Source organism: Mobula birostris, unplaced genomic scaffold (genome assembly GCF_030028105.1).
Source record: "Mobula birostris isolate sMobBir1 unplaced genomic scaffold, sMobBir1.hap1 scaffold_943, whole genome shotgun sequence".
In the NCBI taxonomy this organism is placed as follows: Eukaryota; Metazoa; Chordata; class Chondrichthyes; order Myliobatiformes; family Myliobatidae; genus Mobula; species Mobula birostris.
This window is the reverse complement of record NW_027278660.1, coordinates 130,079-144,082: the sequence shown is the minus strand read 5'-3', so window position 1 is coordinate 144,082 and position 14,004 is coordinate 130,079. Positions and strand designations below refer to the sequence as shown.

At 44.4% G+C, this 14,004-nt stretch overlaps 1 protein-coding gene across 1 annotated transcript in view; it reads left to right on the top strand.

The window, feature by feature from the left end:
• Positions 1-999: 999 nt before the first annotated feature.
• The window catches only part of cnpy4 (canopy FGF signaling regulator 4), a gene marked incomplete at its 5' end in the record, with an annotated part of 23,735 nt that continues 10,730 nt past the window's right edge, over positions 1,000-14,004 (top strand). Inside the window, 2 exons of the mRNA XM_072251008.1 lie at positions 1,000-1,126; positions 6,908-7,004. Of these exons, the coding sequence (XP_072107109.1) occupies positions 1,000-1,126; positions 6,908-7,004 (224 nt within the window). The remainder of the gene's footprint in view (positions 1,127-6,907; positions 7,005-14,004) is intronic.

The following is a 14,004-nucleotide window of genomic DNA, read 5'->3' as shown; positions in this document are numbered from 1 at the left end:
TCCACTTCAAGGTTCAACATGTACGTTCTGAGATGCTCTTCTGCACACTGCTGTTGTAATGTGTGCTTACTGTTGCCTTCCTGTCAGCTTGAACCAGCCTGACCATTCTCCTCTGAACTCTCACAGAACTATGGCTCACTAGGTGTGTTTGTGTTTTTTGCACCATTCTCTTTAAACTCTAGACACTGTTGTGGATGAAAATGCCAGAAAATCAGCAGCTTCTGAGATGCTCAAATCTCCCCATCTGGCACCAACAATCATTCCACAGTCAAAGTTACTTGGATGACATTGCTTCCCCATTCTGATGTTTGATTTGAACAACAACTGAACCTCCTGACCATGTCCGCATTCTTTTATGCATTGAGTTGCTGCCACGTGATCGGCTGTGTGGCTAGTCAGCCAAAGGCAGTTGGAAGTTCACTGGGACATCCCTGTTGTACCCACGTACACTCAGTGACTACTTTATGAAGTGCCTCCTGTACATAATAAAGTCGCCACTGAGTATATGTTCATGGTCTTCCACTCCTGTGGCCCATCCACTTCATGGTTCAACATGTGTGTTCAGAGATGTTCCTCTGCACAATGCATTGTTATTTGTGTTATGTCGCCTTCCTGTCAGCTTGAACTAGTTTGGCCGTCCTCCTCTTAACAAGGCACTGCTGCTCACTGGATTTTTTTTCTTGTTTTTTTGCACCATTCTTGTAAATTCTAGAGACGGGATCAGCAGTTTCTGAGATGCGCAAACCGCCCATCTGACACCAACAATTATTCCATGGTCAAAGTCACTTGGATCACATTGCTTCCCCATTTCTGATGTTTGGTCTGAACAACAACTCCTGACCATGTCTGCATATTTTTATGCTTTGAGTTGCTGCCACAATTGGCTGATTAGATATTTACATTAATGAGCAGATGCAGCTAATAAAATGGCCACTGGGTGTGAATCTTAAGTCTGCTGTCGACCTCTCCTAACTCCTGTTTCCTTCCTCCTATATGAAGTGTGCAAATTCCTGACGGTGGAGCTGCAGTCCGCACTGGACAAGACCAGGCGCTCCAAGGAAGTGCTGGAGCTTGGAGAGGTGCTGGACAGCGGGAAGAGGAAGAGGAAGATCAAGTATAACACCTCGTGAGTGTCCTCACTCCAGAGCCTTGCTGTTGATCAGTGTTGCCTCTCAAATTCAGGCCAAAAGAGTTTCTGACTTCAGGAATAGGCACAGGCCCCTATTTGATTATTGTGTACCTGTTAGAGGAAATTCATTGCCAAGCTGGGGAGGGCACAGAGAGATATATAGGAGGATGCCACCTAGACTGTGGGGGGTGGTATGGCCACACAAGATCTGTATTCGCTGGAGCACAGGAGAATGACGCTGACCTCAGAAGTTTATAAAATGTTGAGGGGTGTGGATAGGGTAGACAGTTATGGTTTTAGTCCTAGCATTGAAGAAACCAAAACTAGAGGGCACAGGTACAAGATTAGAGGGGAGGATTTAAAAGACGCCATTGGGGTGAGAGGGTGAGGCACAGAGGTCGGGGAAGAGGTGGGGAGGTCAGGGGAGAGGCTGGTAGCATAAGAGGAGCAGATGAGTGAGATGGGGGGGTGGAGAGTGACAGATAACTTCTTCACACAAGTCGTTGAAATGAGCTGTCAGAGAACGTGATCGAGGTGGGTAGAACTACAACGTTTAAGAGGCATTTGGATAGGTGCATTGTGGGGAGGGAGTTTGGAGGGTTAGGGGCCAAATGTGGCCAACTGGACCCAGTAGGGAGGATGGTATAGAAACATAGAAAATAGGTGCAGGAGTAGGCCATTCGGCCCTTCGAGCCTGCACCGCCATTTATTATCATCATGGCTGATCATCCAACTCAGAACCCCGCCCCAGCCTTCCCTCCATACCCCCTGACCCCCGTAGCCACAAGGGCCATATCTAACTCCCTCTTAAATATAGCCAATGAACTGGCCTCAACTGTTTCCTGTGGCAGAGAATTCCACAGATTCACCACTCTCTGTGTGAAGAAGTTTTTCCTCATCTCGGTCCTAAAAGGCTTCCCCTCTATCCTCAAACTGTGGCCCCTCGTTCTGGACTTCCCCAACATCGGGAACAATCTTCCTGCATCTAGCCTGTCCAATCCCTTTAGGATTTTATATGTTTCAATCAGATCCCCCCCTCAATCTTCTAAATTCCAACGAGTACAAGCCCAGTTCATCCAGTCTTTCTTCATATGAAAGTCCTGCCATCCCAGGAATCAATCTGCTGAACCTTCTTTGTACTCCCTCTATGGCGAGGATGTCTTTCCTCAGATTAGGGGACCAACTGCACACAATACTCCAGGTGTGGTCTCACCAAGACCTTGTACAACTGCAGTAGTACCTCCCTGCTCCTGTACTCGAATCCTCTCGCTATAAATGCCAGCATACCATTTGCCTTTTTCACCGCCTGCTGTACCTGCATGCCCACTTTCAATGACTGGTGTATAATGACACCCAGGTCTCGTTGCACCTCCCCTTTTCCTAATCGGCCACCATTCAGATAATAATCTGTTTTCCTATTTTTGCCACCAAAGTGGATAACTTCACATTTATCCACATTAAATTGCATCTGCCATGAATTTGCCCACTCACCCAACCTATCCAAGTCACCCTGCATCCTCATAGCATCCTCCTCACAGCTAACACTGCCGCCCAGCTTCGTGTCATCCACAAACTTGGAGATGCTGCATTTAATTCCCTCATCCAAGTCATTAATATATATTGTAAACAACTGGGGTCCCAGCACTGAGCCTTGCGGTACCCCACTAGTCACTGCCATTCTGAAAAGGTCCCGTTTATTCCCACTCTTTGCTTCCTGTCTGCTAACCAATTCTCTATCCACATCAATACCTTACCCCCAATACCGTGTGCTTTAAGTTTGCACACTAATCTCCTGTGTGGGACCTTGTCAAAAGCCTTTTGAAAATCCAAATATACCACATCCACTGGTTCTCCCCTATCCACTCTACTAGTTACATCCTCAAAAAATTCTATGAGATTCGTCAGACATGATTTTCCTTTTACAGATCCATGCTGACTTTGTCCGATGATTTCACCGCTTTCCAAATGTGCTGTTATCACATCTTTGATAACTGACTCCAGCAATTTCCCCACCACCGACGTTAGGCTAACCGGTCTATAATTCCCCGGTTTCTCTCTCCCTTTTTTAAAAAGAGGGGTTACATTAGCCACCCTCCAATTCTCAGGAACTAGTCCAGAATCTAACGAGTTTTGAAAAATTATCACTAATGCATCCACTATTTCTTGGGCTACTTCCTTAAGCCCTCTGGGATGCAGACCATCTGGCCCTGGGGATTTATCTGCCTTTAATCCCTTCAATTTACCTAACACCACTTCCCTACTAACATGTATTTCGCTCAGTTCCTCCATCTCACTGGACCCTCTGTCCCCTACTATTTCTGGAAGATTATTTATGTCCTCCTTAGTGAAGACAGAATCAAAGTAATTATTCAATTGGTCTGCCATGTCCTTGCTCCCCATAATCAATTCACCTGTTTCTGTCTGTAGGGGACCTACATTTGTCTTTACCAGTCTTTTCCTTTTTACATATCTATAAAAGCTTTTACAGTCAGTTTTTATGTTCCCTGCCAATTTCTCTCATAATCTTTTTTCCCCTTCCTAATTAAGCCCTTTGTCCTCCTCTGCTGAACTCTGAATTTCTCCTAGTCCTCAGGTGAGCCACTTTTTCTGGCTAATTTGTATGCTTCTTCTTTGGAATTGATACTATCCCTAATTTCTCTTGTCAGCCACGGGTGCACGACCTTCCTTGATTTATTCTTTTGCCAAACTGGGATGAACAATTTTTGTAGTTCATCCATGCGATCTTTAAATGCTTGCCATTGCATATCCACCGTCAATCCTTTAAGTGTCATTTGCCAGTCTATCTTAGCTAATTCACGTCTCATACCTTCAAAGTTACCCCTCTTTAAGGTCGGCACAGACCAGTTGGGCCAAAGGACCTGTTTCCATGCTGTATTATTCTCTATGGGGGGAAGAGAGAGTAACATTTTATTTACTTAATTACTGAGACACAGCACGGAGCAGGCCCTTCTGGCCCTTTGAGCCACGCCACCCCACCCCAGTAATCCCCCAACTTTGAGGTGACAGACTGGCAGACACTCTGTGAGCCACATGGAGAGGATATTGATGGGCTAACAGAGTGCATCACTGATTACATCAACTTCTGTGTGGACTGCAATGTTCCGACAAGAACTGTCCTTTGTTATTCAAATAACAAGCCATGGGTGACAAAGGACATTAAGGACATCCTGAACGCTAAAAAGAGGGTGTTTAGAGATGGAAATAGGGAGGAGCTGAGGGCAATACAGAGAGACCTGAAAGCCAGGATCAGGGAGGCTAAAGACAGGTACAGGAGGAAGCTTGAGTGGAAACTCCAGCAGAACAACATGAGAGAGGTCTGGAGGGGGATGAGGACCATCACTGGGTTCTGGCAAACTAGCAACAGAGAAGCTGAAGGCAGTATGGACAGGGCCAATGAACTTAACCTGTCCTTTAGCAGATTTGACATTGCGGCCCCTGCCCATCCCCCACATTAGCCATCTGTTGTCGGCCCCCAACCAACACATACTCCACTCTCCCCTCCTACCCCTCCTCACAGTTCCCCACCCTGCTCTCATGACTATACCCCTTCCCCACATGAAACCACCACGATGGGCTTCACAGCTGAACAGGTGAGAAGACAGGTGAAACGTCTCAACCCAATCAAGGCTGCAGGCCCGGATGGTGTCAGTACCAGGGTGCTCAAAGCCTGTGCCCCTCAGCTATGTGGAGTACTTCACCATGTATTCAACCTGAGCCTGAGTCTCCGGAGGGTTCCTGTGCTGTGGAAGACGTCCTGCCTCGTCCCTGTGCTGAAGACGCCGCGCCCCAGCAGCCTCAATGTCTACAGACCGGTGGCATTGACCTCCCACATCATGAAGACCCTGGAGAGACTTGTTCTGGAGCTGCTCCGGCCTATGGTCAGGCCACATTAGATCCCCTCCAGTTCGCCTACCAGCCCCGACTGGGAGTTGAAGATGCCATCATTTACCTGCTGAACCGTGTCTATGCCCACCTGGACAAGTCAGCGAGCACTGTGAGAGTCATGTTTTTTGACTTCTCCAGTGCGTTCAACACCATCCGCCCTGCTCTGCTGGGGGAGAAGCTGACAGCGATGCAGGTGGATGCTTTCCTGGTGTCATGGATTCTTGATTAACTGACTGGCAGATTAACTGACTTGCAACACTGTGTGTCCGACAGAGTGATCAGCAGCACTGGGGCTCCACAGGGGACTGTCTTGTCTCCCTTTCTCTTCACCATTTACACCTCGGACTTCAACTACTGCACAGAGTCTTGTCATCTTCAGAAGTTTTCGGATGACTCTGCCATAATTGGATGCATCAGCAAGGGAGATGAGGCTGAGTACAGGGCTACGGTAGGAAACTTCGTCACAGGGTGTGAGCAGAATTATCTGCAGCTTAATGTGAAAAAGACTAAGGAGCTGGTGGTAGACCTGAGGAGAGCTAAGGTACTGGTGACCCCTGTTTCCATCCAGGGGGTCAGTGTGGACATGGTCGAGGATTACAAATACTTGGGGATACGAATTGACAATAAACTGGACTGGTCTACACTGAGGCTGTCTACAAGAAGGGTCAGAACCGTCTCTATTTCCTGAGGAGATTGAGGTCCTTTAACATCTGCCGGACGATGCTGAGGATGTTCTACGAGTCTGTGGTGGCCAGTGCTATCATGTTTGCTGTTGTGTGCTGGGGCAGCAGGCTGAGGGTTGCAGACACCAACAGAATCAGCAAACTCATTCGTAAGACCAGTGATGTTGTGGGGATGGAACTGGACTCTCTCACGGTGGTGTCTGAAAAGAGGATGCTGTCCAAGTTGCATGCCATCTTGGACAATGTCTCCCATCAACTACATAATGTACTGGTTGGGCACAGGAGTACATTCAGCCAGAGACTCATTCCACCGAGATGCAACACAGAGCATCGTAGGAAGTTATTCCTGCCTGTGGCCATCAAACTTTACAACTCCTCCCTTGGAGGGTCAGACACCCTGAGCCAATAGGCTGGTCCTGGACTTATTTCATAATTTACTGGCTTAATTTACATATTACTATTTAACTATTTATGGTTCTATTACTACTTATTATTTATGGTGCAACTGTAACGAAAACCAATTTCCCCTGGGATCAGTAAAGTATGACCATGACTATAACTTAACCCTAGCCTAATCACAGGACAATTTATAATGACCAACTCACCTACCAACCAGTACATCTTTGCACTGTGGGAGGAAACTGGAGCACCCAGAGGAAACCATGTGGTTGTGGGGAGAACGTACAAACTCCTTACAGGCGGTAGTGGGAATTGAACCCAGTCACTGGTACTGTATAGCATTTTGGGTAATGTGATGTGAAACAGGACTGCGTGTAAGAGCACGTGGTGTTGACACCAGAATTCTGTGGAACTGTTGGTCAGCACTGGTTATGTCTTGTGGCCTCCTGTTTACCTACAGGGCACGGCCAGCTGTCCTTAGCTTCCTGCTGAGAAAAGGCATATTACATTACTGTTACACCATTGTATCGTTTTTATATTTACTGCTTTCCAATGCATGGCCAATAACTGACCAAGGGGTGTTTACAGAGTACTCATAGAGTGTCTCCCTGTCTCTGTCCTCCCCTCCTTATCTTGCTGACTCTCCCCTAATACATCCTTCTCTTTCTGGTCATCTCACTGGCTTGCTCTCCCCTTACCTCTCTCTCTACTTACCTTAATCTCATTCATTTGCCCTTCCTAAACAACTCAACCTTACCTCTCTGCCTCCTCCCCCCCCACACAACAACAGGGAGACAAGGCTGGCAGAGGCAATGGACAACATCTGTGAGAGGATCCTGCAGTACAACGTTCATGCTGAGCGACCTGGCAGCCTGAGATATGCAAAGGTACTGGCAAGAGTATAGCAGTGACAAATCAAATCTGGTTTAGTATCACTGACAAATTGTTGTTTGGTAACGTACATATTGATAAAAAAATAAATTAAAATAAGAAATACAGTGGCATGCAAAAGTTTGGACACCCTACGTCAAAATTTCTGTTACTGAGTAGCTAAACGAGTAAAAGATGACTTGATTTCCAAAAGGCATAAAGTTAAAGATGGCACATTTCTTTAATATTTTAAGCAAGGGGGTCACGTGGGGTCTTGGCATGGAGTAGACATGTGTCCCGGGAGCTGCGCCTACCTTCACCTTTTGCCTCACCCAAATAGCAGTTAATTCTTATTTTTTAAGTGACTGACATGAGTTGTAACGGGCTGAACGAAATGACGAAGCCAGGTAAAGGAAAGAAACAAGAAAAGGGCGCAGGAGAGGAAGATTCTGGCGAGGGTTCCGCAAAGCTAGCGGGCCCAGGAGAAGCTAAAGCTAATGCTGCTAGCGCCCCGGTCCCAATCACCATTGAAGAAGTCCTTGTGGTGGTAAACAAGCTGTACAGTTTGGTAGACGGGAGACATGCAGAGCATAATAAGTCAATCATGAACCTAACAGCAGCTCTAGCCGAAGTCAGTAAGCGTGTTTCTTTAATGGAGGATACCACCGAATCATATGAGAGGCGAATTTAAGTGTTGGAGAGGTGTTCATTTACCCGGATTTAACCTCGGCTACCATGAAGAAACGTCAGGATTTTCAGCACATTAAGGAGAAATGCAAAGCCAGGAAAATTAGGCATGGATTCCGGTATCCAGCGAGGTTTGGTTACAGTTAACAATACCACCAGTATATTCAGCACTGCAGCCGTAGCGGAGAAGTTCCTGAGCCGAGTAGTTAAAGATTGGCACTCGGACACCGTATCAACCTAAAAACGGATTAACACTGGGTTACTGGTTTTGTCGTTGATCAATAGTGGCTTCATCTGGAGACTTTTTGTTAGTTCAGCGCATGAGGAACTGAAAAATAAGCTCACTCTAAGATGTGGGTGAGGACCGATTGTTATTGTTTATTTTTATATTTCATAGTGTATTTGTTAAGAGGTGCTTCTCCCGTGTTTAGTGAGTAATGGGTAGTTATCTCACTATTCCGGGCCATGTGTTGGCTCTTGGATGTAGCTTTGACTCTAGGTTAGGGGTATGGAAGTACTACTCCTGGTGTGTTTTTATTTTTGGGAAGGTTTTTTGTGTTTCTCGAGGGGTTGTTACAACACATCTGTTTGTTCGAGTTACAGTTTGTGTTACGCCACGACCATACAGCATATTTTTTTTTTTTGTTAAGCAGCAGACATGACATCTAATCCACATATGCACGGCATTGGTGAGATTAAACTTGTCAGCTGCAATGTACGGGGGATGAATAGTTCACTGAAGAGAGGGAAGGTGTATGCACATCTTGGTACACTCAAAGTTGATATTCATTTTCTCCAAGAAACACACATTAAGAAAGCAGCAGCGAAAGTGCTTAGACCCTCCTGAGCATCTCAGGTCTACCAGTCAAATTTTAGTACAAAACTTAGAGGTGTTGCAATCCTAATTAGAAAAAAACATGCCGTTTATTCACACACAAACTATCGCTGACCTGAGGGGCAGATATGTAATAGTAAGTGGAATATTAAACTCCATACCATTGACACTAGTGAATGTGTACGGGCCCAACTTTGATGATCCAAATCTTTTTCAGAACCTCTTTAAGGCCATGCCTAATCTGTCTGACTAACATAATTGCAGGTGGAGACTTAGACTCCCTCCTAGATAGATTAGATTATGAGGACACGCAGTCCACTTTTATTGTCATTTAGTAATGCATGTATTAAGAAATGATACAATGTTCCTCCAGTACGATATTACAGAAACACAAGACAAACCAAGACAAAAAAAACCCGACAAAAACCACATAGTTATAACATATAGTTACAACAGTGCAAAGCAATACCGTAATTTGATGAAGAACAGACCATGGGCACGGAAAAAAAAGTCTCAACGTCTCTTGAAAGTCCCATCATCTCACGCAGACGGTAGAAGGGAGAAACTCTCCCTGCCATGAACCTCCAGCGCCACAAACTTGCCGATGCAGCACCCTGGAAGCACCCGACCACAGCCGACTCTTGAGTCCGTCTGAAAACTTCGAGCATCTGAGCACCGAGCACCATCTCTGCCGAGCGCTTCGACCCCGGCCCCGGCAATAGGCAAAGCCGAGGATTTGGGGCCTTCCCCTCCGGAGATTCTCGATCGCACTGTAGCAGCAGCAGTGAAGCAGGCATTTCAGAAGTTTCTCCAGATGTTCCTCTGTGCTTCTCACGTCTGTCTCCATCAAATCAGGATTGTGCACGGTACCTACTTAACAAATGCCGATATCATTTTGGAGCGGCTGCGCGCGCTGCGTCGTGCCGCCATCTTCTCCTCCCCTAAACGTCCCCAAGTTTGTTCACTTAAAAATAGTGTTACACTTAATAAACTCATGCAATCATATAACATAGTGGATATTTGGAGGCTTCTTAATCCCACGAAGAAGCATTTTTCACATTTTTCCGCAGTACACAAATCCTACTCTAGGATTGATTATTTTCTGTTAGATTTGAAATTGGTCTTGTCGGTAGTCGGTTGCACTTATCATAATATATCAGATCACACTCCGGTCTCCCTTATACTTAAATTGAACCACAAAAGAGGTGAATATAGTTGGCATTTAAATAATGCTTTGCTAAAGGATAAGGATTTTTGCTCTCATCTTCCAGATAAGATAGATCTATACTTAAGCACCAATGATGTGGGCGGTGTTGATGATTCCACTCTTTGGGAGGCCATGAAGGCGGTTATTAGAGGTTGCATAATAGCATATGAGACAGCGGAAAAAAGAAGATTCAAGGAAAGGTTAACTGAAATAGATGATCAGTTGGCAAGTCTGGAAGCTTCGTACAAAATAAACCAGGAAGCAGCACTACTTAACATTACTGCCTGACGGTATGAGTATAATTCTATAATATCCAAGAGTGTCTCAAAACTACTGACACAAGTCAGGCAGAGGTATTTTGAGCTTGGTGAAAAGCCCCATAAGTTATTAGCCCATCAGTTAAGACAGATGCAGGCCTCCAGGGCCATACATTGTATAAAGGTGAAAGATGGCTTTTTATTGACGGACCCGGAAAAAATTAAGTGTTTTGCGGAGTTCTGTGCTATTGTTTACCAATCACAAGGCGGTTTGGGCGTTGAAGCTATGGAAGCATTTTCTGATAATCTGAATCTGCCCACGCTGTCAACAGATTCAGTAAATACACTTGATGCTGATATAAGCCTAGATGAGATCAAGAAGGTCATCTCTTTCCTCCCCAATAATAAGGCAGTGGGTCCGGATGGTTTTAGCATGGAATTCTTCAAAGTATTTGGTCCAAAATTGTTGCCTCTGCTCTTACAAATGTTGAATCACTCTCGGATAGCTTCCAGATTGCCACCCACTTTATGTAAAGCCAATGTCTCTCTGACTCCAAACCAAGCCGTGATCCAGAAATGGTTTCACCATACCGCCCCATTTTGCTGCTGCCCATTGAAACCAGAATTCTTGGGAAAGTCCTGGCCAATAGATTAAAAGAACGCATTTGTTGTATTATTCATCCAGATCAAACTGGCTTTATGCGAGGTAGACATGTGTATTTTAATTTGCACTGTCTTTTCAATATTTTATATACAAAAGCATGCAGAAGAGGCTGTAGTCATCTCATTAGATGCGCAATGTGCGTTTGACCAAGTGGAATGGCCATATATGATGTTTGCACTAAGAAATTTGGATTTGGACCATCTTTCATTAAATGGATTGAGATAATTTATTCACACCCACCTGCTTCAATTATCACTAATCAGAATATTTCCTCCCCTTTTGCAATTCATCGTGGGACTCGTCAAGACTGTCCCCTTTCTCCGTTTTTGTTTGCAGTTATCATTGAGCCACTGGCTGTTAGCATCAGACAGGGCCCTTTGATATCTCCCATTGCTATGCATGGACATAAACATCACCTTTCATTATACGCTGATGATGTCCTTTTATATATCTCCAGCCCTCTGACTCTAATTAATAATTTTGGCAGTTTCCCAGGTTTCTCTATTAATTGGGATAAGAGTGAACTAATGCCAGTCACTGCAGTGGTTAACACAGCGTATTTACAGTCTATTCCCTTTAAACTAACTTACCATCATTTTTCCTATCTTGGTGTGACTATTACAAAAAACCCAGATGACCTTTTGCAAGTGAATTGGCGAAACAAAGTTGAGCAGGTTAAACGAGATATTGACTTTTGGAAAACCCTTCTAATTTTTTTGGTGGGGAGAGAATGCAATCAAGATGATTGTACTGCCACGATTTCTTCATCTTTTCCAGTCAATTCCATGTTTTATTCCTCTGTCATATTTTAAGCAATTGGATTCAATTATTATACCCTTCATTTGGAATTATAAAGCCATTAGAATGACTAAAAAACACTTGTCAAAGCCCAAGGAAGCAGTTAGTTTTGCCCTACCGAACGTTAAAATGTATTACTGGGCTGCCCACCTATCCATTCTTTCATGGTGGAAAAAAAGGCCCACCCTCTACCTCAGACTCGTGCCCAGCATGGTTACTCATAGAGCGAGTGCTTTGTAAGAAGACTTCCTTACCAGCTCTCCTTAATAGCCCCACTGCAGTTAATTAGTCACATTTTAGTAACAGCTTCGTGGTTGGCAGCACTATAAGAATTTGGAAGCAGATTCAACTACACATTAAGGCCCCAAAAACTTTTATTGACGCTCCAATTTGTGACAGTCATTCCTTTTTGCCTGGCCTGAATGATACTGTTTTTTTCCCATCTGGAAACAGAGAGGCATCTGTAGTGTAGGTGACCTATATATTAATGGAAACTTTTCCTCATTAGTGCAGTGACAAGCAGTTTACAATATCGCTGCATCTAGTTTTTTTAGATATTTACAAATCCGAGATTATGTTAGGAAGTATATACCTAACTTCGAGGTTTTAGACAAACATGAGTCCTTGGCGGCAATAAATAAATTTGATCCTGTTACTCGTAGTGCGGTTGTCCTATTTTTATCAGATCCTACATAATGGAGCTCGGGTGAATACTGCAGGTCTTCAACAGGCATGGGTGGATGAATTGGGTCTAGAACAGACAGGGGAGGTCTGGGATGAGTGTTTAAAGAGTATACATGATCGTTCGGTCAACGTCAGACACAGACTTACACAGTTTAAAACACTAGACTCCATTATTCCAAAGAAAAGTTGCACAGCTTCTACCCTGATGTTTTACCAGTTTGTAGTCGATGTAAATCTGTGAACAGTAACTTGTCACATTCATTCTGGTCATGTTGTAAGCTTTATGCATACTGGAAAAGTATTTTTCACTGTTTCTCTGAGGCTTTTGGGAAGCAGTGGGAACCAGACCCACTCATAGCCATCCTTGGAGCAACAAGCTCCCTATCTTCAGCCAATAGGTATTGTTTGGAATGGTGATTGCTAAGAAGTTAATCCTGCAAATGTGGAAAATGGACTCTGTGCCTACGTACGATCTGTGGCTGAGAGAACTGGCAAATACTTTACATTTGGAGAGACTGACACTATGTAATGAGGACAGAGGGGACATCTTTAAAAGGATAAGGGGCCTGTACTGGACTTTCTCAGGGGGTGAGGACTGAGGTTTTTTGGTGCGGTGCATCTCTGCTGTAGATGTTTACTTTTGCCTTTATATTTTTCTCCCTTTTGCTGCTCAATATTTAATTTGATTTTGTTATGGTTGTGGTTTTTGTGGATGTTTTTCTTAAAATAAAAGTTTAAAAGAAAATCTTAAGCAAGAAAACTTTTTATTTCCATCTTTTACAGTTTGAAAATAACAAAAAAGGAAAAGGGCCTGAAGCAAAAGTTTGGGCACCCTGCATGGTCAGTACTTAGTAACACCCCCTTTGGCAAGTATCATAGCTTGTAAACGCTTTTTGTAGCCAGCTAAGAGTCTTTCCATTCTTGCTGGGGGGAATTTTCGCTCATTCTTCCTTGCAAAAGGCTTCTAGTCCTGTGAGATTCTTGGGCCATCTTGCATGCACTGCTCTTTTGAGGTCTGTCCACAGATCCTTGATGATGTTTAGGTCAGGGGATCGTGAGGACCATGGCAAAACCTTCAGCTTGCGCCTCTTCAGGTAGTCCATTGTGGATTTTGAGGTGTTTTAGGATCATTATCCTGTTGTAGAAGCCATCCTCTTTTCATTGTCAGCTTTTTTATGGACGATGTGATGTTTGCTTCCAGAGTTTGCTGGTATTTAATTGAATTCATTCTTCCCTCTACCAGTGAAATGTTCCCCGTGCCACTGGCTGCAACACAAGCCCAAAGCATGATCGATCCACCCCCGTGCTTAACAGTTGGAGGGGGGTTCATTTCATGAAATTCTGCACCCTTTTTTCTCCAAATATACCTTTGCTCATTGCGGCCAAAAAGTTCTATTTTAAATTCATCAGTCCACTGGACTTCTTTCCATAATGCATCAGGCTTGTTTAGATGTTCCTTTGCAAACTTCTGATGTGGAATTTTGTGGTGAGGACGCGGGAAAGGTTTTGGAGAAAAAAGGGTGTAGAAGGGGTGGATCGAGCATGCTTTGAGCTTGTGTTGCAGCCAGTGGCACGGGGAACATTTCACCGGTAGAGGGAAGAATGAATTCAATTAAATACCAGCAAATTCTGGAAGCAAACATCACACCGTCCATAAAAAAAGCTGACAATGAAAAGAGGATGGCTTCTACAACAGGATAATGATCCTAAAACACCTCAAAATCCACAATGGACTACCTCAAGAGGCACAAGCTGAAGGTTTTGCCATGGCCCTCACAGTTCCCTGACCTAAAGATCATCGAAGATCTGTAGCGAGACCTCAAAAGAGCAGTGCATGCAAGATGGCCCAAGAATCTCACAGGACTAGAAGTCTTTTGCAAGGAAG